Source organism: Microtus oregoni, unplaced genomic scaffold (assembly GCF_018167655.1).
Source record: "Microtus oregoni isolate MIOR12 unplaced genomic scaffold, Mior012 000006F_ref0000085, whole genome shotgun sequence".
NCBI classification, from domain to species: Eukaryota; Metazoa; Chordata; class Mammalia; order Rodentia; family Cricetidae; genus Microtus; species Microtus oregoni.
This window is the reverse complement of record NW_024543065.1, coordinates 7167587-7194334: the sequence shown is the minus strand read 5'-3', so window position 1 is coordinate 7194334 and position 26748 is coordinate 7167587. Positions and strand designations below refer to the sequence as shown.

The window sequence follows — 26748 nt, the reverse complement described above, 5'->3', positions numbered from 1 at the left end:
TATGTCCTGCCAAGCTCTTCTACTTGGTCTACCTGAGAAGCATTGACTCAAGTGTCACCCCCCTTCCTTCTCCATGAGGACATGAGGTGTGGAGTACTTTGTCTTTGATTTGACCAGCCTTCTTTTTATTTTATTATTTTATTTTTTAAGATAGGGCACTTGGCCTGGAATTTGAGATATCTGTATAGCCCAGACCTTGAGCTTACTGATCTCCATGCTCCTGCCTCTTAATTGCTAGCTAGGATTAGAGATATGCCCCAGGACTTGCAGTTTATGACCAGGGCTTTGGGCATATTAGACAAGCACTCCACCAGCTGAGCCACACCCCAGCCCTTGTCTATAGTCTTTCAAATTTTTGGGTGTATTCAACATGTACAGGTGTTTTGTCTACATCTGTGTAGGTACCCCATGTGGATGCCTGGTATCTACAGAGGTATAGGAGGGTGTCAGATGCCCTGAGGCTGGAGCTACAGATGGTTGTGAACTGCCATGTAGGTGGTGGGAATTGAACCTTGGTTCTTTGGATGAGCAGCCTGTGTTCTTCCCTGCTTAGTAACCTCCTCAGCCTGCCAGTTTTTATTTGTGTATCCAGTCTGTATTGTTCCTCTTTTCTGCAGAGCATCTGTGACCTTTTATTTTTTTTTACTGTCATGCGTTTCTATTGAATTGCAGGTTTTCTGAAGGTAGGGCTAGATTGGGTTCAGTTCTGTATTCATAATGCAGCTGCTTATCACAGGGAGGGTATGTAGTGGATGTTTCTGGAAGGAAAGATGGAAGTATGGAGGAGAGAAGGTAGAGAGAGGAGGGAGGGAAGAGACAAAGACAGAAGGAGGGACAAAAGAAGGAAGGGAGGAAGACATGCAAGGGGAGGACAGAAGGAAGGAACGGAAGGAGGAAATATGTGTACGCAGGCCTGAGAATTTACAGTGAAGAATGATGTACTGGGAGTGAAACCCAATTTTCCATTCTCCCGTCAACCATCTGGTCATTGGCATTTCTCACATTTACCTGCTTTGTCCTCGGATGAAAGTTCTACAGTCTACCTACCTGGGGTAGGTGTTCTGGGCGGGCTAAGTTTCATAGTCAGAGAACTCCAGATTTCTATTTCTGTGACTGTGGAATCCTACCAGGTTTTGTAAACTTGTGGTGTTGTTCTTTATTAACACTTATGAGAAGCTGGTGAAAACAAAGTGGGATAATGTTTCTGACCTCCTTTGCAAAGCAGGAATCCCTCTAGGTGGATAGAGGAAGGAAGCTGTCCCTGTTATTGGTGTTGTGACTTATTGTCCTCCGTTGGTATTTTGTCTGACCTGGGTGTGCCCGTATTGCTTATAAAGAGCCGAAGAAGAATATGGCATATGCTACCTGATTAGATTGTTTGGCAGTATTTTCTCGGCTGACCGACCTTGCTGAACATTGCACTCAGCAATGGGAAAGTACCCTTTGTTTCTGCTCCAACTGAGCCCTAGTTTAGAATACAAGCTTAGAAAGAAAGGTGTGTGTTATCAGAAATAACCGAGAAATCAAAAGCTGGCTCTTCTGTCCAGCTCTCTTGAAATAGATGGCTAATCAGATAGATGTGTGCAGTAGTTAAGATTCTAAGCATACTGTCATCTTCAGCCTCCATGTTTTCTGCTGGCCAAGAGACAATTACATGGAGATTTCTACTTATGACGTGTATCTTTGTCCTAAAAATATTTTTTTTCAATGGCATTCATCCTTTTCCTGATACTCCTGTGGACCTGGATTTGTATTGATAATACCTACCTAGTTTTTTCGATTCAGAATTGTCCATCTCAGTCTGTTTTTCACTGGGTGACTCAGAGTGGCCTTAGTGACCAGTCAGGGACCTTGAAAGCCCCCACATTCCAACTGGAAAAAATGCAGGGACTGATATTCAGGGAGGAAACTCCGTGGTTTCTGTATGATAATAATTTGTAATGTGGACTCATGGGTAGATTCTGCAAACAACACGGAGCGAATCCCGAGGAAGACCAACTGCAGAGAGTCCTGCTCCCTCTTGAAGCAGATTCCAACAACAGATCGTGATCACCTGCCACTCCCACACAGGGAGCCGGTTTTGTTTTCAGTCTTGAGCAGATTGCAGTAGATGATACGTCTGATACACAGAAGGGAAGAAGAAAAACAATTTAGTTCCCATTTACAGTCACAAGTCACTCCAGTCAATTTTACGGAAAATATTTTGATAGTGAACACCACAGCAAACTGTGACTCACAAGGAAAACAGCCGAGAAGCAGGCCTGCAGCTGTGAGGTTACACACGTTGCAGTTGAGGTGTGTCTTAAAATAGTGAGAAGTCAGGAAGTCCTACTCAGGGGCAGCCACAGGCTGATGTCAGAGTGACAAGTGTGAGACTGGTCAGCAAGCCCTGTTTGACCCTATAGAGGCTACACTGGGTGCTCATCATTGGGAAGAAGCTGTTCCCAATCGCATTGTGAAAAGCAAAGTCCAGTCTACATTCGGTCAATCTGCTCTTGCTCGTGTTTAGTTCTATGAGTTTTAATGAACGTAAGATTCATAGTAACCACCGCAAGTGAGAGCATAGACAGCTCCACCACCCTCCAGAATGGTTTCGTTCCTTCCTGTTGATCTCCCAGCTCCCGAGAACCGCTGGTCTGTTTCCCATCTAGCTCTTCGTCTCACCTGTTTTCAGGTCAAGCTAGAGGTGAGAGAGATTGCTGGAGAGCGTGGTAAGAGATAGTCAACTTTTATAAGAATTACCCCAAACTCCCCAAAATGGGATTTTGTGTTTATTTGTTTAACATGTACAGGTGTACTAGTAATAGTAGCGCTGCTTGCTTGCTTCATGGCCTTAGCAATTCTTCATGTTGTGTGTGCCTTTAACTAAGTCCTTTGAGTGGGTGAGTAGCATCATCTTATTGTGACCATAATTTGCCTTTTGCTGTTGACTATTGATGTTGACTGTCTTTTGCCCTGCTTCTTGGTCATCCATACATTTTTGTTGTTGCTTTGTTTTTGAGACAGGGTCATTCTATATAGCTCTGACTGTCATACAGCTCACGATGTAGACCAGGCTGGCCTTGAACTCGGAGATCTTCCTGCCTCTGCATCCTAATTGTGGGGATTAAAGGCATGTACCATCACATCCAGCCTCCATGCATACATCTTCAACTTTTGGGGATAACTTTTATATTTGCTTGTTTTTTTTATTCCATTTAAAATTACTTTTGGGGGGAGTTTTCAAGACAGTGTCTGTGTAGCTCTGGCTGTCCTAGAACTCACTCTGTAGACCAGGCGGCCCTTGAACTCACAGGTTTTTCCTGAGTGCTGGGATCAAAGGTATGCACCTCTACCACCCAGCTGCTGTTTGGCTTTATGTTCAAATTCTTTAAAGGCTTCACTTTGCAGATATTTTTTTATCACTCTGTGGTTTACATTTTATTTTCTTAGTCATTATTGTGAGGGGAATAAAAGTTTTATATTTTGATGAAGTCAGGAGTATCTTTTTCTTCTTTTTTGTAGTCTATACTTTTGATGTCCTAGTTAAGAAACTCATGGCTACTAAGAAGTTCTTGGGTAATCTCATCTACATTCTTTGTGTTTGAGCCCTTACAGTCACCTGTGTTCCTACTTGAGTTAATTTGTATGTGTGGTCTGCAATGCAGGATAAGAGGTGTGTTTGCTTGCTTATTTGGCATGAGTATCTAGTGATTCTAGTACCGCTTCCTAAGATCACCCTAGTATATTTAATTGCCTCCGCACCTGTGTTGACAATCCCTTGGCTTCAATGGCCTTGGATCTGGCTTTTATTTTGAGACTTACTTTGAATTTACAGCAGCAAACGTGGTATGGTATTGTATGAAGGTAGACACATGCATCAATGAAAATAAAGAGGCATTTCAAAGATAGGCAGAAATCTGTAAGATCGCCCCGGAAAATCAATTATAGTAAGGAGTATTGGTCTATAAAGGTTTTGTTTGCTTTTCACAGTGTGGTCTGGCTAATCAGGACGGGTGTGTGTTTGTTTGCACAAAACTGAATTGCTACGGTTTCTTCCTAAAATGTTTGGTAGTTTCTTATTTCTGCAGTGTAGCCAGCTTTCTGGTCTCTTTTCCTGATTTTCAATAATGGCTTCTTTCACAGGTGCGGACCGTTCAACTCATCAGTTTTCTTTCCCCTCTGAAATGCTGGGGGCAGTTTGTGTCTTTCAGGGACATGCTTGTTCGTGGTGTCACTGGGATGAAATTGCTCATAGTATTTAAATATTGATCTCAATGTTCGTGTAGTTGATGGTAATGTGCTCCATCCCATTTCTGATATTAATGCATACTTACTAATTTTTGTTCCTGAAGAAGATCTATACAAGCTTTATCAGTTCCACTGATTTCTGTTCCCCAAACCAGCTCCCCATTTAGTGTTACTGATTTTTTATGGAGCGTGGGATCAAACCTAGCTCAGCATCCTTCCTGTAGCTGGCCTTGGGTTAAATAGCTCCCGTTCTCTGTGTTCTTAATATGGCAGCTCATTTAGTGGATCTTTATGTCTTCTCATTTTTTACCAAAATTCTTAGTAGTGTAACCTTTGTTATAAATTGGGGTAGGTTTCATTTTTGTTTTTCACATACACTCTCCCCTTTAGATAGTCTATTCATATCTATCTCTATCTCATATCTATCCTTAGTGCTGAGGATTGAACCCAAGACCTAACTTACATTTGCTAGGCGAGCACCCTACCACGAGCTAAGTCCTCAACCCTGCTAAAATCTTCAGAGCATATGAGTTATTTTGAGAATCTTCATTTCTTGAGTTATTTTGAGGAGTGCTGTTTTACTTGTACATTATTGAAGGATTCTCGAGATATCTGTTATGAATTTCTTATTTAATTTCATTGTAACTTGAGACTGTGGGTTGGGTGTAGTCATTACTTCTTCATTTTTCAACTTATTTTATGACTGAGAAGATGATCTCTCTTTGGTAAAAGTTTCCTATGCACTAAAAATAATCTTTATTCTTCTGTTATGGAGTGGTGTCTCATATAATTTTTATTAAGGTGGATTGATTTGTTAGTGCGGTTCACATAATCTGTATTTTCATGAAATTTTTTCATGTTTATTTCTGTTCTTGAAAGTGGTGCTGAAGTTTAAAACTGCAGGAGAGACTTATTAACTTCTTAATTCTGTCAGTTTGCCACAAGTCTGTCAGTGCTGTAGTTTGAGGAGGCTCCTCCAGCTCAGGTGTTGCCAGTGTGAGGGATGGAGAGGTGAGGTGTTCACCTGTGGCAGGAGATGAGGTGCTTTCATAAAGGGGCCTCACCAAGGGCCTTGGTGCCTGTGTGCCTTCCTGCCCTTTACCATGTCAGGACATAGGAGGGGACCCCCAGAAGTGCAAATTCCAGAGCCTTCATTTTGGAACTCCCTCCAGAGCTATGAGAAATTGAATTCTGTTACTTGTGGGTTACTCAGTATTCTAGAACAGCAGTATGGACAGACAACACAGTCCTCTTTAGGGATTTTATTTCCTCTTGAATTGATTCCTGTGTGTTACATGATTGTTCTCTCTCTCTCTCTCTCTCTCTCTCTCTCTCTCTCTCTCTCTCTCTCTCTCTTCCGAGATGTGCATTGTCTGGTATGGATTATCTGGCCTTCTTTTGGTCATAGTCCCTGGCTGTGGTGAATCTTCCATCTTTTACCTTTGATTTGTTTTGTATATGTGTGTGTTTATATTTGATTGAATAATTTTGGTAGATATTATAGTTAACTCTTGGTTTTACCCAAATTAAAAATCTCTGACCTTCAGTTGGTGAGTGTGAGCCATTTGCAGAGGCTGCAAAAAGAGACACAGAAACATCTCTTAGAAAAATGAAGTCAAGAGACTCCTTAGGAAGACTGGCTTACAAATACAACTTTGTCTTCTTCCATCTTTGATATGACTACATGAACCATTGTCTATAAGGCCCAGGTGATAGGAGTCATCCTAAGTCATGTGCCTTGGAAGCTCTTATGAGGATGTGTGGCTCGGGAACCTGGCTCCATACTGCAGTTCAGGGATAATGGGACAAAGTGCAGGCACAGGCCGGCTGATAAGTGTGGATGAGAAGTCCTTTCTCCCTCCAAAAAGGAACCCAAAGGGCTCCTAGCTTTGTCCTTATTGACAGCTTTGGCTGTGGTTGCCTGGACAACTGCCGCAGCCCTCAGACTGCAGGCTGTGTGCTTCTGAGACCTCATCTGCTCCTTACTTTTCTGAAGATAACAGTTGATACTCAGTTTAGTTGCTCTCCAGTCCCCTATCACAGTTTAAAATTGACAAGGGTGTGGTAAATGGAGGGACATACTACATGTGGCCCCTACCCTTGGGTGCTCTTTGTACCCGAAGCACAATGCCTGTCCCACGTACACCTTTTTACAGAATCCAGAATAAAACGTACCTGTATGAACCTGTGCTCTAAGGGGTTTAGCGTTTTGCTTGTGTGTTGTGGGGAAAGCCTGGGTGCTGACCAAGAGCAGCTTTATTTATTGTAGTGAGGGGCACCACTTGTTGAGGCGAGCAGGCCTGTTTTTGTCCCGCCCGGCTCCCGCCTGGCTAGCTTTACACCCGAAATAACAACACACAAGTTGTATTCTTTTAAACACTGCTTGGCCCATTAGCTCAAGCCTCTTATTGGCTAACTCTCACATCTTGATTAACCCATTTCTAATAATCTGTGTAGCATGACGAGGTGGTGGCTTACGGGGAAAGATTCAGCATGTCTGACCTGGTGGCTGGCTCCTTGGCGGCTGACCTCACTTCCCTTCTTCCCAGCATTCTGTTCTGTCTACTCCACCCACCTATGTTCTGACCTATCAGGCCAAGCAGTTTCTTTATTAATTAACCAATGAAAGCAACAGATAGACAGATGACTCTCCTCCATCAGTTTATGTAAATGGTTTCCTAGGATGTACAGCCAAATCCTTCCACAGACAAGAGTCTAAGGACAATGTCAGTTTAATGTTGAGAATGTGGAGAGAGGAGCCTTGCCTGTCTTAGCACACTTCATTGAAGGGGATGTGTAGGGTTGATGTGAGTGCTGTGATAGCTTTGTGAGTAGCCCACAGGCCTGTAGTTAGTGCTTCCTGTAACTCAGCAGACGCAAGACAAGATGGCCACAGTTCAGAACAGAAGTCCTCTTCTAAGGCAGACATAATTAGGATTCTAGAGTGTAAAATTATGCAGGTGTAAAATTATGCAAGTAGTGGGAAGATGTCAAGGTAGCCTCCTTTCAGACCCAAGTGAAGTTGTTTTTTTATTTCGTTTCCTCCTTTCTTTTCAGCCCCCAGTTTTTACTGTGTAACCCACACTATCACCTAACTTTTAGTTCTCCAACCTCCATCTTCCTAGTTCTGTGATTCCAGCATGGGACAGCGATGCCTGGCCATTTTAACTGAAGAACTGCGAGGCCATCTGTGAGAGTTCAGAAGCATCACAAAGGTGGCTTTCCCACTGCTTTGCGGTTCTTAGTGGCTCTGAACAGTTGTGTGGGGAACCATTGTCACGCATTACAGGCTACACACACACAGGCACACACACACACACACACACACACACACACACACACACACACACACACCCTGGTCACTCTCAGGTTTGTTGGCCACCTGGCACATTTTCCTTGCGCAGTCTTGTCTCCTCGTGTCCCAAGGCCTACCTTGCCCACACTTGCCTCACTGACTTCACCTTTGTTGGGAACTCTCAGGAGTTTTTCCTAGTGGAGGGGAGGGACTCTTTTTACTCTAAGTGTTGATGAGCCACAGGTGACTTCAGTTTAGTGTGAGATACAGGCTTATGGTGCATAAAGCCCATTCGGCTACTGAGCCTCTTCCTGTGGGGTTTCTCCCCAGATCTTTCCAGAAAAGCTTGCATCAGTAACAGCTTCTCCCACACCTTCCTTTTCTCCAGTGCTGTTCCAGTAACTGGTTCTGTGCTGTTTTTGTTTGTTTTGAATTTTGATACAATATGTCTTGTAGCCAAGGCTTGTCTTGAACTTACTATATAGCCAGTGATAACCTTGAACTCTGGCTCCTCCAGTCTCTGTCCTCCAAGTACTAGGATTATAGGCATGTTCGCCATAAGTATCAGTGGCTTTTAATACTTATATTTCTCCCTGGGTGCAGTATTTCAGTTGAGAGACTTCTTTCCCATTTTCTGACTTTCCTTTCTTGCTATTATTATTTTAATCACATTGGAGAGCCCCTTAGGTCAGGTGCTGCTTCCCGGGGAACCTTGTCTTCTTCTCTTGCTGCATGCCTTTCCACGCATTCTTTTGTAGGTTTTCAGCATGGCATGGTGTGATAGAGCCCAGGCTTCCTACCAGCTTCCCTTTTGTGTGTATGCCTCTGAACGCTCATAAACCTCTCAGCTTTTCTTCTTTTGTGTTTTGTCGTGATAATGCAAGCAGTATCCATAGGGCTTACGGTATAGTACAATATGTTCTTTTTGTGGCATGGTGACAGCCACAGAGCTGCTGTAGGGGGTCAGAGGAAATTTGCTCTCCTAAATAAGGCTTTTGAGGCTTGGTGTGTAGGGACAACTGCTAGTGTTCTCGGTGTGAATGCTCCCATTTTGATGTCTTCTCACTGTGTGGGTGAGTGTGTGTGTGTGTGTGTGTGTGTTTCCCCCTCCCTTCATCCTCCATCTCTCTCTCTCCCTCTTCGATTCGTATGGTTTATTTTCTGCTTTTTAAAAAATCAAATTGCTGTCTATTGATTTATTCCTGTCAGTACAAATAGACACTTAGATGTTGTCAGTAGGCAGTGGCAATCTCTAGAGCCTTTCATTTGACATCAACCCAGCTTTTGTTGGGTCAGCTCAGCTAGCTTGTTAAGATCAATGGAGCTACACTAAGACTCACTTTAAATTATCCTAGAAGTTCTAAAATTTTCTTTCTGCCCCTGAGGAGCTATTTCCTTTTTATGATCACAAAAAATAACCCTTTTCACTGGCTTGTATTGGTACCAAAGCTCTCAGGTAAATATAAACAGAGCCAGAGCAATGGGTGAAGTCCAGAAATAAATGGCGCCACACTCTTATTGACTTGCTTACTCCTAATTACTCACGTAAAGTTTGCTGAAAAATATCCTAACTTTGTGCCTTTTGGGACATACCGTGTTGAATGGATTTATTCTTCTCGAGTGAATGATATTTTTGGATATGTTCATTTTCTAGTCCAGAGCGGTCCAAACTCGCTATAAAAGATAGACTAGACTTCAGCTTATCCTCTGGTCATGGTCTCCCACATGCTGGGGTTATTGGCATGAGCCACCACCTTTGATGGTGTTGTGTTGTTTTAAAAGATTTTTCACTACTTTTATATTACTCGGGATTTTCACGGAAATAATGTAGCTGGGTGTAGTGGGTTATGCCTGTAATTCCTGCATTTCAAAGGTTGAGACGGGGATTGTTGTCTTTTCTAGCCATTCTAGGCTATCTGATGAGTTCCATGTCTCAAACACTACCACTAAACATATGTCAGGGAGATTTCACAAATGCAGTATCAAAGGCAAACGGTAATCTGTTAAGTAAGTATGAGAGTCAGTAAACCAAGAAAGGATATTTTTGATCATGATTTTGATGCTTTTGTTAGGAATATTGTTGTAAGTATCTTACTGGAATTAAAAGAGTTGTGTATGTTGTCATCCTGTGGTGAGCTGCCATTGTTAAGGAGGCATGCAGGAGTGACCTGTATCTGGGAGGTTAGGGTGAGAGACTGCTGTCCTTCTGCAAGTATGAAGCAGAGGAAAAATATAGCATAACTTTAATCTGAAAATGTCTCTTATGTTGAATTAGCTGTAAGTTCTTGCTGGAATGAAGATTCTGGCTTCTTGGACAAGTGCATTCTTATAAAGCTCTGCCTTCCCAGGACACATGTGTATGCGTGCATACACTTGTAAAAACGTTTACAGGGTGCATGTAACCTAGTCTGGCCCTAAGCTCCCTGTGTAGCGCAGGATGGGCTTGCATTTCTCATCCTCCTGCCTGACCCTCCCCAAGTGCTGAGATTATCGTCGTATGCACCATGGCCAGTTTGCTGTGAGACAATATTAACAGCTTGAGTGGGTTTGCAGAAACTATGTGGGGAAGCTTGAGTCAGGTCTGATCTGGAAGATTTGCTAATTTTGGGTTTGGTTAATGAAATAATTTGTTATTGTGAATTGTTAATTTCTGATCATCATTTGGAGAAATATTTTGTCTTATTGATCAAGTTCATTGGGTAAAACTAATGCATATTTTTCACATAGATATTTGAATTAATCTGTAATTCTTTGCTCTTGTTTAGATTTAATTTTGCATTTAAATTTCTGGCCATGTAAATTCCTGGCCATGGTGTGCTATTTATATAGGGCGATAATAATATTCAAAACTGTTGCTACTGCTTTCAAGGATTTCAATAAAAATTCACTAGGCAGAACCCCAAAAAACATTCATTGAGCTCTTATTGTGATGGATAAACTGTGCCATCTGTTAGCACAGAGGAAGGGAACAGACTTACCACATTTTCTGTCCTCAAGCCTGCGTATGTGTGTGGGGTACATGTACATGTAGGTGGATGCATGTGTACATGCAGGTGTACATGCATATGTGAATGCATGCATGAGAGGCCAGAGATAGATGTCAGCTGTTTCCATGGCCATACCGCAACCTTATGTTCACAAGGTTTCTCTGTGAATCTGGAGTTTACCAATGGGTAGAATAGTTGGCCAGTGAGCTACAGGCTCCTCCTTTCTCTGCTTTCCTAGTGCCAGGGTTACAGATGGGTACTACTGTGCCCAGTTTTTTATGTGGGTGCCTACCATCCAAACTCAGATTCCATGCTTGCATGCAGGCATGTTCCTGACTGGACCATCTTCCCAGGCATCAGACTATCCCTTTGTGAATGAATTCATAAAGAATGGCCATAATTTATAAAAGAATTAAAAAGAAAGCCAATAGGATCTCATTTCGTTTTGTTCTCTGTTGTATTTCTATAGGCTGAGAAAATATAGGCTATATTTTCATAGGCATTTGGTAGAAACTTTAGGCATATTTGTTGAATAAATGACCGAATAGCCAAATGGCGATGCACTGCATACGCAGAGACCCTGGAATCTAGGAGTTTGCTGTCCAGCCAGCATGGCAAGGGACATTTCATGGAGTAAGTAAAATTTTAATTAGAAGGAAGAGGGTAGGGTCGTCTGGTAGTAGAGAATGATCTGGAAGCTTCTGTGGGTGTTGGAATTCGATCACAGAACTGAGGCAATAGCAGCTGTTTAGGCAGATTTTGGGAAATCTTGAAGTGCCAGCTTGTTTCCCTGGTAAATGGAGACTGAAAGGGATATTTTTATATTTTATCTTATTTTTCATTAACAAATTAACTTCTTTTCTTTTTTCTTTTTTTGTTTTTGTTTTTTGAGACAGGGTCTCACTGTGTAGCCCTGACTGAACTGGAGCTCGATCTGTAGATCAGGCTGTAGATCAAATTCACCGAGGTCCTCCTGCCTCTGCCTCCTAAGCACTGGGGTAAGAGGTGTGCGCCACCACCCCCAGCCTGAAAGGGACGTTTTAGAAAAGTTCATCTAGAGGCATTTTGTCGGGTGACTTGTAGGCAGACGAGATTATGAAGCACATATTGACAGCGTTCTGCAATGAAGTGTGCTCATGAAGGGCAGGAAAGTCAGAGATAATCATGTTTTAAGTTTGATTGACTTGGATAATAGTAAAAGCAAGAACAAAAATAGGACAGCCAGAAGGGAAATTAGCATTCTATGGAAAGGCTTTCATATTTCAAACTTCTCTCTTCGGGAAAGGTGTTGAGGCAGGGTCTCCTCTGTAAATCATGCTAGCCTTGAACTTTTGTCCTGAGTATGGGAATACAAGTCTGTACCACAAACTCAGGGTATTTCAAATAACTTGAACATTTAAAGCCACAGAGACACTTCACTGACAGAAATAACAAGCTTCATAATATTAGACCTGAGAGGGATTTTGGAGAATGAGTTATTGATTAATTAAATCCAATCTTGTTATCTTTCCAGTGAGAAAGCTGACTAGGGTTCTGGAATGGTCCACAAAAGTAGTCACTGGCCTGGGTGAGAGATTTCAAAAGTCCTTTCCAGGGCTATGATAGGCACTTAAATAGCATCTCTTCATTTGCATCTCATTTTCCGTTTTAAATTTGAAGAGCTGCTATACAAATAGTTGCATGTAATGCGTGTAGAAATATCATCTGCACAGGGTAAATGCTGTGCTTTAAGATTGAGAGCAAATAATTTAAATATTAGGCAACATTTCCTTGCCTAGTACTTACTAGTAAAATCTGAACTTTTACCAAAAGTTGTATTAGTTAACGATTGCTTTCTTCTTTACACAATATCATGATGTATCTGGTTAGAGATTCTCTGTAATTATCACCAAATCAAAGCTCAGTTAATTCTGAACATGTTTTGCACTGTGCATGTGCTTAAACTTCTGCTCTTTGTTACCATATTGCCAGGTTTGAGGGGGAAGCAGTTGCTAAGGCATTTCTCTAGGTTGATCCTAACCCATCCTTGCTTTCCTTTGCGATGTCTGTCCCTCGGCATTGGGGATGGATATTTAGCAGTCCCGCATGCGTGTTGTAGAAAAATGACAGGACTCGGAAGTCCATCTGGGGCCAGGCTTTACCTTTGGTACCTTTTCTTTTGTTCTCCAAGCCCTGTTATATATGAGGGTGGAAAATAACATCCGTCTTCCTGCTTACACTCATGGTATCCTCCTGTCCCAGGCCCCAGCATGCAGGTGTAGCACTGACTTTGTCATCATAAGCCCTTGGGTGATTGTCCCACACTGAGCTTGTCTTACTGTGGGTGGTGTGATGACTTTTCCAACACCATCCCTCCGCTTTCCAACCTACATCAATGGAGGGAGGGAGTGCACTTCGCGAGAGTTCCTTTGCTTTTCCCCAATAAAGAGAGGATTTGCATGGGTGGCAGGGTGATGTATAGCAACAGGACATGGAAGAAGTAACTCTTTTACACAACAGTAAAGTGAATATTTACTTACACCTGGATCATCACTAGTGGGTTGGCGGAATGATCAGAAGACAGTGACATCTAGGAAGTTACCATAAGGGTCTTAACTCTTCTTGGGAGAATTTCCTGCCTCTTGAGTTACAGTGAGAGCAATGAGATTCTAAACACAGAATGCTGGTCTTGCAGTCCTTTTTTAAACCACGGCTACTGGCATTGGTTACTGCATTTGCCTTGGTGTGAGTGCTGGGAGCTTATCGACAGCCAATCTCCATGCCAAGCATTTTAGAATGAGTGGTCCCAAGTCGTGAGATAAGAGGGGACTCTTGGTTCCCTGCTAATTAGAATTGGCGAGGGAGCAGCAGATCCGGATCTCCTTGGTGAATTCATGTGCCTGAGACCTCAGGTGTGGGCCAGAAGTAGCTGAACGGCAGCCATTAATTAGCCTTGGGCGAGAGAGGAGCATGAAAGCCTTGTAGAAATGGGAAGGCCACAGGCAAGGGCATGCCTAATGGACTGTCTTCAGCAATAGGCAGGCTCATACTTGGACAAATGTCATAGGAAAAGGCAACCCACTCTTGTTGGATTTATAGATCCCATTTGCCAGAGTGAAGGACACTTGCTCTTTTAACTAGCTGAATTAGCTGGGCCCCAGTGGCCTTGTTGCTATGGCAATATGAGCTCAGTGACCTCTCTTCTCTCGTGGAATGTAGGTGAGAAGGACCGAGGGGAGCCTGAGGATGCTGAACTGGTCAGGCTCAGTAAGAGGCTGGTGGAGAACGCCGTGCTCAAGGCTGTCCAGCAGTATTTGGAAGAAACGCAGAACAAAAAGCAGCTGGGGGAGGGGAACTCCACCAAAGTTGAAGAGGCCAATCAGAATGGCAAAGGCAGTGATAATAACAGGAAGTGAGAGTGGAATCTGTTCCCGCTGCTCTGTGAAAAGCATCCCTGCCCCTCTGCTAGGTCGCAGACTGACTTACGATGTGCTATCTAAGTGTCTTGTTCAAGCCCCGGAGATTGCCTAACTCGTTTATGATTGATGCGTTGGCGTTGCTGCGACACGACAGAAGAGAATGGGGCGCTGGGGCCGGCAGGAGAAATTAATTCACAGAAGAGCAATCCCAAGTTCATGTATCATCAAGCGTGCACAAGGGAGAGTGGGCACTTTGGGAAGGCGTGCCAGGCTGAGGGAGAGGACTGGCCACCGCTGGAATACTGCCGTTTGTTTACATCGCTTTGAACATTTGACTACTTCATCTGAGGCCAAAACTTGCACACAGCTGTCCAGTACTGAGTTCAGTTTGTCGCTGTTGAGACGATCATGAGTGTACTGAGTTCACAATGTTTTACGTTTGTCCCCAGGGTGTTGTTACCATGCCATGATCTTTATTTACAGTAAATTAAGTTTCACATAAATTATATATTTTTGGCAAAATGCAACCTTTTCTATGAAACGTGGGTAACATTTTAAAGGTTTTTTCAGGCTTATTTTGATAACTCAGTGTGCCATATTTAATGAATTTCATTGATATTTGTACTTTAAATGTGTTATATAATCTTTTCCCCGTAGGCAAGAAGCCAGTTGGGATCCAAGACTTAATCAATGAAGCTTTGCAGCGAGAAAGGATGGAGCTGAAGTCCAAAGTGAAACAGATCAAGGAACTTTTGCTAAAGCCTGAGACTCAGGCCATGATTAGGAAGGAGCTTTTTGAAGGAAGAGTTCTTAATGACGGTAATCACACAAGCGATGCTGATTCCAGCATGACTTTGCTGTAGGTCTCTGCTGTGGTTCCGGCTGTGGAAAGTTTTTGACTCTCAGCCCAGTCCATAGATAGCCCTTTGGTAAATAACTAAAGTGTTCTTACAGTGTCTACACAGCCCACGAACCAACATTTGGTAAGGAATTAACAACTTCTTGCCAAAGAAAACATATTTTTGCCTTATCATCATCATCAGCTAAAGTTGAGTTTTTGAATGTTTGTTTGGGTGTTGTTGACTCATTTTATAGAAATAACTTTTTAATTAGCTGTTGTGAGATGTTCCATGGGTCCTTGCAGATAAAAAACAAAAAACGTTGACCATGAAAGATCCTTTATAGTCAAAACCAAAATGAAACCAACAACAGTATTCTAAGGGTCGCCTGCCTCCTGTTGATATGGCCCTTTTCTTACTAGCCTTGTCCTGGCTTGTCCAGTCTCACATCACGTCGATGACAATTTGAATGCTTATTGAGTATCAGTACTTGAATGAACATTTGTAAATGTAATCATTGCAGTCGCTGGTTAAGAATGTTTTTTTAAATAATATCCACATGTATTATTTTTCACTGATGAAAATGTAGTTTGCATTTTCATTTCTTAGTTAGCAAATGTTCAGTGTTTTTATTTTCTCCTTCTGTGAAGATGAGCCCCAAGTCTTACGGTGGTCTTCACAGTTTGGATAGTTTGCACTGGTTCATTTTCAAAAGAACATTCTTAAAATGTTTCTCCCCATGTGATGTTTATTTGTAACAGCTTTTTCAGTCATCATTTAAAAATTGCTGCTACTAATAGAGGATGGGGGAAGGAAATGATTAGAGATCAAATGTATAATCATCTCACTTATACAATACAGTTTGCTCATGAATTTTTGGCTATTTTTTCCACTGGGTAAATAATACTACATTGATTCATAATGTAATACTTTATGAGTTCCTGCATTTTCATGCCTCTTAATAAATGTACTGCTTCCCCTGTTGCTTTTCCTTTTCTTTCTTCTGGAAATCACTGGGTCCTTGTTGGTGTCCCAAAGTCATGATCAGGGTCATTGCAGTTTGACTGCTTCCTGTCTTTGTACTAAGGAAACAAGCACACTGTTACATCATAACCGACTGTTTCATGGTTTCAAATCAGTCAACTTCATACACAAGTAACCGCAGAACAGAAAATTCAAAGACAGGCTAAGTGACATCTTCAAAATAAGTAATCCCCTGCCACTAGAGTTTTTATCACAATGATGAAGAGAGCAAATTCATCTGAATATACAGATCTGCTAGCTACTGGCTATGAACCCCTTCCCAGAAGCCAGCCATGAACCCTGTGAGAGGGGCAATCCATGAACCCCCCATAGTAGCTGCCAATAAACCCCCTTGAGCAGTTGGCCATGAACCCCCACCCCAACAGCTGGTCATGAACACCCCAGTGGCTGGTTGTGAAGCCTTCCAACAATTGGGTATGAACCCCTCTGAGGGACTGACCATGAATCCCCTCCGTTGCCCACTGGGAACCGTCACTTAGTAGTGAAGGTCATTACAGATCTCCTTGAGTAACCCTAAAGGAAGGAAGCAAAGATGCTTAGGCCTTTCCTTGTTTTCCTAATGAGGACACAGAGTCCAAACAGAGTTCCGAGGTTGGGCTCTCTAGCCAAAGCCACAAGGATGTTAGGAATTTGGACCTGAGCCACAACCCGGTGGCCCCAGTGTCTCATTGCTGCTTTGGTGAAATCCCATAATACACATGAACAATATCAGACTGGCATTTCTTAGAATAATCTATATCTTTTCCTCAAGGAGTTATTCCCAGTCTGAGTAGAAAAGTATTGTTTTCAGCCCCGATTCCATGTCTTTCTGTTAGCTTTAGTTGCCCGTCTATTTCCATTGTTAAATACCCATGAAGACCTGGGCTATGTGCCAGGTGATTTGGGCACATGGTTAAATTCCTTCCCTTAAGTGATCCTAATAGGAAGTAATTAGTACTTTCTAGATTAGGAAAACTGGAGACCTATATGCTAAAATGGCCCAAGGACATAAAACGAACAAAAGGTAGGGCTAAATTTAAACTCAAATCTGTTCTGCTTCAAAGGTGACACTTTCTACAGTGGAGTATTTCATCTTTTTACCAAATATTTCAAAAGTTAAAGATGAGTAATAAAGGCCCTGAAATGCGCGCTCGCGCACACACACACACACACTGGAATCCCCATGTGAACTTGTTCACAAAAACACTGGACCAGGCATCAACTGTTGCTGCTCGACGTGGATTCAACACTGATGCACACAATGTGTTCTTGAGCAAGCCCGTTCACTTTCTAAGCCTCCCTTCCCAGGCCAGGTGGTTTCAAGGAGCCTAGGGCTGTTTGCTTTGGGACTTGCCTTGATGCTGCCAGTCCACTAACTGCTCAACTGGGTCACATCCTTCTACCTTGTGACATTAATGCTTGACTTCCTGGAGAATGTCCCCTTCTATTTTGCGTTTTGGTTGTCAGTTTCATGAAGGGAACCCCTCAGGGGAATATTCTCAATTAGAACCACATTCCAATGTTTTAAGAGTTAGTCACTAGAAAAATAGGTCTCCTGAGAGTAAAAAGACATCAAAAGTAAAACTTTAAACGGAAGGACAATATTTTGTCAGCTTTGAACTTGGCCTTACTTGTACAATCTTAGGTTTTTTCAATCCTCTTCTCAGCGTCCTTTGTCCTGTGGGCACTCAGGTTATGTGGGATTTCTGATTGTAGATTTTTTTCAGATTTTGGAGTATTTGTAACATTTTAGGTATGGGTCCATGTCTGAACATGCACTTCATATGTTTCATATAACATATTATATGTTATACTTTATCCTCAAGGACATTTTGTGCAGTTTTTACTATTGCCTGCATTTTCAATGCAGCTCATCCCGTGAGGCCAGGTGAAGAATTTTCCGATGTCATGTCAGCATTCAAAACATTTTGAATTTTGGAGCCTTTAGATTTCCTCTACATGTCCTAGGTTTGCATCTAGAATATAGTTAGAATTCAAATGATTCTTTACAATACCACAAATGTGTCAGTTCCTGGAAATCTCATGTTCTAATAAGGAAGTAGTGACCACAGTTAGACTTTGTGTCATTTCAGGCATTCAACCAGTCAGACATGTTTTGTCTTCTGTGTACCTAGTCACACATGGAAAAACTAGCCATCACCTTATAGAGCACATTAACAGTTTCATGCCATCGTCCAAACCATCACAGATATAACTTCTTTAAGTGTAACTTAGTGTGTAGATAACCTAATGTAAGTTATTGTTCTGATCATTTTTTTTCAAGTTTTTGAGATTATTTTTGGTTTTGAACCTAGCCTTTTTATTAGCCGAGTCATCTTTCCAACCCAGGTTTTTGAGATCATAATTGCATCATTTCATTCCCTTTCTTCCTTCTAAATCCTTCCCATGTTACCCTGCTTCCTTTATTATCTTTCAAATTCATGGCCTCTTTTTCTTTAATTGTAATTATGCATATATGTGATAAATCTCTTTCACACACATACATTCATATCTATACATATATATGTATATTTCTAAGTACATAATGTAACCTGTTCAGTCTGTATAATGTTACTTGTATGTATAAATTTTCAGGGCTGACCACTTGCTGTTGATAGCTAATTGAAATGTTCTTCCCTAGGGAAGACTGTTTCTCCTGTTCTCAGCATTTCTTAATTGCCTGTATCTCTTTTTTTATTAAGCTATACATTTATCTCCCCTCCCCTCCCTTCCTCCCTCTCCCCTGCTTACTCTTTCCCATGACCTCCATGCTCCCAATTTATGCAGGAAATCTTGTCTTTTTCTCCTTCCTATAGATGTATGTCTTTCTTAAGGTCCTCTTCGTTGTCTAGGTTGTCTGGGGTTGTAAATTACAAGCTGTTTTTATTTTATTTTTATTTATTTATTTATTTTTTTGCTTTGTGTCTAAAAGTCACTTATGAGTGAGTAATACGATTATTTGTCTTTCTGGGTCTGGGTTACCTCACTCAATATGTTTTTTTTTTCTAGATCCATCCATTTGCCTGCAAATTTCAAGATGTTATTATTTTTTTTTACTGCTGTGTAGTACTCTATTGTGTAAATGTAACACATTTTCTTTATCCATTTTTCAGTTGAGTGGCATCTAGATTGTTTCCAGGCTCTTGCTATTACAAATAATGCTATGAACATAGTTGAGCAAATGTCCTTGTGGTATGATTGAGCATCCTTTGGGTGTATATACCTAAAAGTGGTATTGCAGGGTCTTGAGGAAGGTTGTTTCCTAATTTTCTGAGAAATTGTCATACTGATATCCAAAGGGGCTGTACCAGTTTGCACTCCCACCAGCAATGCAGGAGTGTTCCCTTTACCCCACATCCTCTCCAGTGTAAGTTTTCATCAGTGTTTTTGATCGCTGCCATTCTGACATGTGTAAGAAGGAATCTCAGAGTTGTTTTGATTAGCATTTCTCTGATGGCTAACGATGTTGAGAATTTCCTTAAGTGTCTTTCAGCCATTTTAGATTCTTCTGTTGAGAGTTCTCTGTTTAGGTCTGTACCCCATTTTTATTAGATTATTTGTTCTTTTGATGCCAAGTTTCTTGAGTTCTTTGTCCGAGGTTGAGGCTGCCTGAGCTTTCCCCCTTCTGTATTAGCATGTCTGCTGGTGTCATCCTTGTTTAGGTCATGTTTAGGTGGTCATGTTGATGAGATTTCATGGGTACAGCTTCTGACATTCATAGGAGACACAATCTCATAGCAAACACTGTCTTCCTCTGGCTTTCAATCTTTCTGATCCTTCTTCTATGACCCCCAAGTCTTAGATGTGGGAATTTTGATGTAGATGCATCAGGTACAACTGGGCTCACACCCCTGCCTTTTAACTGGTTGTGGTTTACTTCGATGGTCTCTGTCTGTTTCTGTGATGAGGAGCGAGGAGTGCAGTGTGTGTAGGTATAAGGACAAATATTTAGAATCTCTTCCCAGCATTTTTAAACATCATCTGTAATTTTATCTTTAAAAATGCTACAGATGCATTCACGAATTCTAGATTTTCCAGATAGATTTAAAAAAATCTAAAAAACAAAAAGCAAACTCAGAATACATCCCAAACATTTCCCAGTCCCTACATTCATTTGATAGTTGTGCACACACTAACAATATAAAACCTTAAATAATTTCATTCACAGTTAAAATGAGGATTAGCGCCATTATTTTGGAGTCAGTGAATTTAAAATTATGATGGTAACCCACAGCTACTCTTCCCTGGATCACCGTATCGGGGATGGTGAGGCTCATTTAGAAGGTAGTTTGAGAACTTCTGAAGGCAGGCACTCCTATTTCCCACAGTGTAATATACTCTAAACCACTAATTGGTGTTTATTTAAATGCAGCGGATCAGTTCAGGTGATGGTTTTAAGATGGAAACTGTACCGTTTAAACCTCTGCAAATCTCATTACTAGGCATGTGTTGGAAGACCATGAAATTTTCTTGTAGCGGGAAAGCTAGGGATAATACACTAGAGGCCTGACAGCAGAGCTGAGCAAGTCATTTGAGGTTCCCTGGAGACCTATGCTGCTTTCCCTCAAATGGTCCAAGTTTTTTGAAATGCTGCTGTCATATGGTACCCCATATCGCATGGGTTACTTTCTTTGACTCATGCTGGAAAAGTTTCAGCGTCCTTTTTGGGCTCCTGCCAGCTCAGGTAGCTATGCGGCTTCCACTGCTCTTGCTCTTTAATAACTGTATTGTAGACTCGTACAGCAGTCCAGAATGTCTCCCTACAGTTCCTGCCCCAACCCACCTGGGTACAGCGTCTCCATGGTGTCTTTGTACTAGTGGAAGCTATAATTTCCTCACTGATTTTTTTTTTCCCCTGGCATATATTTCACCTCACCGATAACTTCAGAAAATATTTTTATATATGCCTATGTGAGAGATATAAAAAGTTGTGGGAGGTGAGAGGACAAAGACACAAGACTCCTACAGCCAGGCAGAAATGGCACATGCGTACCGATGCAAATATCTGATGTGGTAATGGAAGCGGAGGAAACCGCATGAATATGAACTAGCAGGGAGAGGCTAAGTTTATCCTTCTGCGATCCTGGAGGACAAATTGGGATGCTGTTCTTGCTGCCTTCAGGGAAAGACTTGAAATGAGGGCTTTCAGTGACTTGGTGGACATTTGTCACAGTGACTGCTCGGCAGTTTTAGAATACCTTTCCTAGGTCTATTAAGCTTCTACCTGGAAGCCCTGTTTTCCCAGGGAGAGGCTACAGGGAGAATCCTGGAATTGAGCATCTCATTGGTGCACTGAGATTTCTATATGGGATCCAGGTTTCACCAAGGGAGATCCCAAACTGAGACAGCCCAGTCTGGATGAAGATAGTAGCTGAAATCAGCAGCACTGGGGGCTGAGAGTGTGGCTCGTCGGTAAAGTTCCCACCATGAGGGACTTGAGTTCAAATCTCTAGCACTCACATTAAACACTGGAGGCATTTATCTGTAACCCCAGTGCTGGGGTTGGTTGTAGAGATAAGTAGATCTTTGAAGTTCACTGACTATCCAGTCCTGTCAATTAGTGAGTCCCAGGTCCATTGTGAGACCCTTTCTCAAAACATAAGGTGGAAACAGGGGAAAACAGTGACATCACCAGACATCCTCATGCACATGCATACACACACATGTGCCTCTGCATGTGCATATGAACACAACATGAATATGCATCACTCCCACAGACATCCATAGCTTGGGTAGGCCTGATAAACTAACAGTGGGTAGTGACATAGTGTTGCTCAGAGTCGCTGGCAATGTCAGCAGCCAAGACATTCATACTCGTGAAATAAATGAGTTAAAGAAAAAAAAAGAAAACTGGCTAAAGCTGGTTTTAGTATTTGCAATTAAATATCCAAGCTAGCATAGTTTTCCTCCAGCACTTCATTACAGCGTCTAGTGGACCCTTTGTATCTGATTCTTCTGTGCATTATAGGAACGCTGTGTCCATTAAGGAAGCCTCTATTCCTGATCTGTAGGCACTCAATGCCAGCAGCAGACTCCAAGTATTATGACAATTAAATAGCCCCATGCATTTCCCAAATCCCCTCAAATGAAGGTCACCCATGCCCCAGTTGAGGACATACTATTAAATTGCTCCCCCAATAGCACAAGAGACATCTTTCTTCATTTCCATCCTATCAAGAAGTAATTTAGCGTCCAAGAGCACAAGCTCACTGGGACACTCTACACATTAGCAGGTACCTAGATAGAAATGGGAAATAAAACCACTTGCATATTTTGTGTGACAAAGTCTTGGGGGCCTCTGAGTACCAGCCTCAGTGTCCCCTCAGGGTCCCAGTATATATTCTATATATGAGAACTATATAGCTAAATATAAGAGAACTCACAACAGCACAGGACTTACAAGGATCTAAGGGCCAAACTCTCCACTACATGCTTTTCTGCATCACTTTCTTTCTTCTTCTCCATCAACTCTCTTCTCTTTCCTGTGAAGTTTCCAGTGTATACGCATAAACAAAACAAAGGCAGTTCTCTGAGCTTTGGATGTCCTGTTACCTTTGAAGTTCCCAAATGTGATCTGTATGGAATACGTTTTTCCTGACTGCATGTCCTGCCAGATGGAAGAAAGTTGCAGGGAAGTGGTTGCTAATGTATCTCAGGGAACAGAACGGAGATATGGCTGTGGGAACCAAAGTTTCTGGCTATGTGACTAAATGTTCTCATTGTCAGTCTCACGGGGTGGAGAAAGCCATCTGCTGAACCAAAGGAGAATGTAACATGGAGGGCCTGTTTGTTTGTTGTTGGGGTTTTGTCCTGCCCGTACCCCACAACTGTTTAGCCCCAAAGAAAATCACACAAAGATCTCTGTAAGTTATAAAGCTGATTGGCCCATTAGCACTAGCCTCTCACTGGCTAACTCTCACATTCTTGATTAACCCATTTTTCTGATCTATGTTAGCCATGTGGCTCAGTACCTGTTTTCAGTGGTTGCAGATCACATCCTGCTGCTTTGGTGGTCTGGACAGGAGTGGAAGGAATCAACTTCCTCCTTCCCAGAATTCTCTTGTTCTCATTACATCATTTTTACTTCCTGTCTGATTTTCCCACCTATATTTCCTGCCTGGCCAATCAGTGTTTATTTAAAACATGATTGACAGAATACAGACAATTCTCCTGCACCAGGAGAAGGCAGCCTTTTAAATGTCCACAGTCCTTGTGGGACAAACAGATCAAGTTATGAAGCTTGTCCCAATACATATTCTATATATTAGAACTATATAGCTAAATTAAAAGTCATCTACCTGACCACTCACAGATACATGTGCCCATAAGATTGAGATGCAATCATGAGATTACACACTACAATGCCTACAATGCAGGTATTGGGGAGACACCAGACTGTTTCAGCAAAAGTGAGCAACAGCTTTCAGAGTCCGTGGTGCTGCAGACCCTGTCTGGATAGGATTAATCCTCCATCAGATAACCATGCCTCTGGTGGGTTAACATCTGAACACTAGTTGCCACCTGCTTCTCATGACCTGTGACAAAAAGACCAAAACACTTAAATTTGTGCACTTAAAAAATATTGAATAAATTAATTATAATTATTATGAAGTCATCATTGTATCCATTTTCTTAGTTTACGTGATTGGGAAGCAGACTTACATACTGAGAGAAGAGGGCAATCTCCAAATGCTAGCACTGTGTAGCCTGCTGAAGGTACTATTATTATATAATTATAACAACAGGGCTACTTCTTGTTCAACTTCATCAAAACATTTAAAATATTATGTGCCAAATGAAAAAAGTCTAATTTTCCAATAATGATAGAACTGTGTAAGAAATATGAATATTTTAATATAAGAAAAATATTAATTTTCTCTGAGTGGCAGAGTAGAAAGATTTTAGATAAAAAAAATGAGAAAACTTTTCTGTAGGCGTTCCTTAAACTTGAAGGGTATCTCCTGGGTTAAATGACATACGGAGAGGCAGAGGTGAGGCGAGCAGAGAGTGCCGTGTCTCACTTTTCAGAGAGTACCTCTGAAAAGTCTGATGGAGCGTTCAGATGTTCAGATCAAAGGCGTGGAACAGAACAGAGTGCACGTGCATCACCTTGAGCAGATTGTGGGGACTTTAGACTTTAAAACAGAATCCGGCCGTTTTCAGTGCGTTCAGAATGTCATACTTAAAAAAAAAAAAATCTGTGTAGTTTGTTTCTCCCCATAATGGATTATTTTAAGAAGTCAGTGAACGTCTGACACTTACCTAAAGGAAACAGTTTGAAGGGGGAGGGGGGGCTGGTCGTGGGACAGCCTAATCCCTGTTTCCAGTTCTTCATCTCTCTAAAGGCTCATTTTCTCGTGATTTCTCATGGATGCCCTTTTCTGTGTAATTTCATAATAAATTCCTCTGTCCTGTTGATAATGTCGCCTGACCATGTGACTTATCTTGAACAGTGGGATGTTAGTAGATGAGGAACAAGTCAAGGCTTAAACTCTGGAGATACATGAAACAGATTGAACCAAACCTCTATCCTGGGAAAGCCCTATTGCCTAAGGATGTGACTAGTGGCCCTTGCCCTGAATGCATAGGACTGAAGAAGAAAAAGGTGGTTCATTATTCTGGCAAAGACCAATGCTGTGGGACCTATAAGTCAAACTGAAACACAAAAGCAAGCTTATGAATGAATGAAAAAGAAGCCCACAGTGTGGCACGACCATTTTGGAAGTAACTAAATCTCTTCTGATTGGAATGAGCGCGTGTAACACAAGGAGTAACCCGTGCTTGGTACTTTAAACTGTGTCCAAAAGTCATGGCTAGGGCTGGAGAGATGGATAGCTCAGTAGTGCAGACCACTTATTCTTGCAGACGATCAGGAGTTGATTCCCAGCCTCCACAGGGCAACTTACAACCATTAATACCTCCAGTTTCAGGGGATCTGGTGTCCTCTTTTGACCTCCATGGGCACCAGTAGGGGCATACTTGCATGCAAAATACTCATACACATAAAAATAAAAATTTCTTAAAAAGATTAAAGAAAGGCCGGGTGGTGGTGGCGCACGCCTTTAATCCCAGCACTCGGGAGGCAGAGGCAGGCGGATCTCTGTGAGTTCGAGACCAGCCTGGTCTACAAGAGCTAGTTCCAGGACAGGCTCCAAAACCACAGAGAAACCCTGACTCAAAAAAAAAAAAAAAAAAAGATTAAAGAAAAACAATCCTATGGCTGTGGAGGTCATAGGCCCTAGTGGGGAACTTACAATTATTGTTGAGGTAACAGTGTGTGTCAGACTGTCTTCTAAATATCTTCGTATGTATCCATAGACAAATGCTACTCTCACTCTTAGAGAAGACTCTTGGTAGTGAAGGGCAGAGACTCACGGCTGCCCACGGTGCTAAGAACAAGTGAAGGCGGAGGGCTCAGCCCCGAACAGTGCAATCCTACCACCCTACTAAGGCTCAGGGAGCATCATGGAGGAGGGAATGGGAAGAGTGGTAGCAACAGCTGATGTGGAGATCTTGGAAATGCCTTCTGGCTCTTTGCAAACACGAACATGCAGCAACCGTGGTTCCCTGTGCTGAGCCTGCGTAAGACTGGTCCTGGATGGAGGTGATGGTCATACATGGGACCCAACCTCCCTCCTGCTGAATTATTAGCTATTGTATAATAATAATTATAATAATTATATATTCTAATATATGTTATATATTATTTATAATAATTATAATCTATTGTATAGATTCTGGGAGAGGGCCAGTCCTTGTGACACAGTCAGCCCTGGATAACCTCAGTAGTCACAAAACAAAAAGATTTGACTGTGGAAAAGGGATCTGTAGGGAAGAGGGGAATTGTTATGTATTGGGGTGAAAGTTATCAGAATGCATAATATATGAATTATAAAATTATCAAAACAAAATTGAACTAATAAAAAAGAGCTCTCTCTAGGGCAGTAATTCCTAACCTTCCTAATGGGGTGTGACCCTTTAAAAAGTTCCTCATGTTGTAGAGACCCACAACCATAAAATTATTTCTGTTGCTACTTCAAAACTAATTTTGCTACTGTTATGAATCATAATGTAAATATCTTACATGCAACCCCAGTGAAATGGCTGTTCAACCCCAAAGGAGTTGTGTCCCACAGGTTCAGAACTGCTACTCTCAGGCATATTTACTACTGAAGAGAGTGAAGTTTCTTTGTTCCTGAAAAGAACAAAACTCATAACATTTGGTGTGGAAATACTGGCTATATCAACGAAGTTGATATATATAACTTAATTTGACATTTAAAAATTTTAAGTAATATATTTTAAGATGCAAAACCAAAGTATTAACAGCCATGATTTTGCAGTGATTTTATTAAAGGTGTGTTTACTTCTTAGTTTATATAATTGCAGATTTTTGAAAATGTAATACAAAATATTATTATAAACCAATTCGTAAAGACAAACTCTTCTTTAGAAAAAAGAGCATGTAGTCATATAATAGATAATTCATTTCATTTCAGACACGAATGTATGCTGTGTGAAGACCACATAGTCTGTTCTTTCCTTCACTCAGGCATTTATCGAATGTTTGTAGGGCCAGGTGTGGCCCTGGGTGCTTAGTATGCAAAAGAGCCATCTGTTGGGATGAGGCAATGAGTATTGACATGGGTGTGTTTTATTCCTTTCTCCGCAATCTCTTTGTTTCTCCATTACTCATTTTATTTAGAATAATATTCCGTCTTCAGTGAGAGGCTCTGAACAGATGAGAAATGAAGGAGGCTAATTTAAAAGAATTGACATGTGACCACTTAGTGCCCCAATTATTAGTATGGACAGTGTGATGAGATGTTGTCCACTGCTGTGACCACAGATGCTTCGGAGACTCTGGTACAGACTCTAGGTACAGAATATCTGTGTGTGTGAGAGACAGTTCCTTGCCCATAGTTGCATGAGCAGAGAGAGTCACCCAAGAACACAAGAAGGGCAACAGAACTTGT

The 26748-nt window shown here is 41.7% G+C and overlaps 1 protein-coding gene across 5 annotated transcripts in view; it reads left to right on the top strand.

The window, feature by feature from the left end:
• Positions 1-15731, top strand: part of Akap7 (A-kinase anchoring protein 7) — a 126853-nt gene extending 111122 nt beyond the window's left edge. For 3 of the 5 annotated variants that reach the window (XM_041654202.1, XM_041654205.1, XM_041654204.1), the window contains one exon: positions 13711-14710. In XM_041654202.1, the coding sequence (XP_041510136.1) occupies positions 13711-13907 (197 nt within the window). In that variant the 3' untranslated portion in view covers positions 13908-14710. Of the gene's footprint in view, positions 1-13710 lie in introns of all 5 variants that reach the window. The other 2 variants (XM_041654201.1, XM_041654203.1) reach the window with 1 other exon arrangement.
• The last annotated feature ends 11017 nt before the right edge of the window (positions 15732-26748 follow it).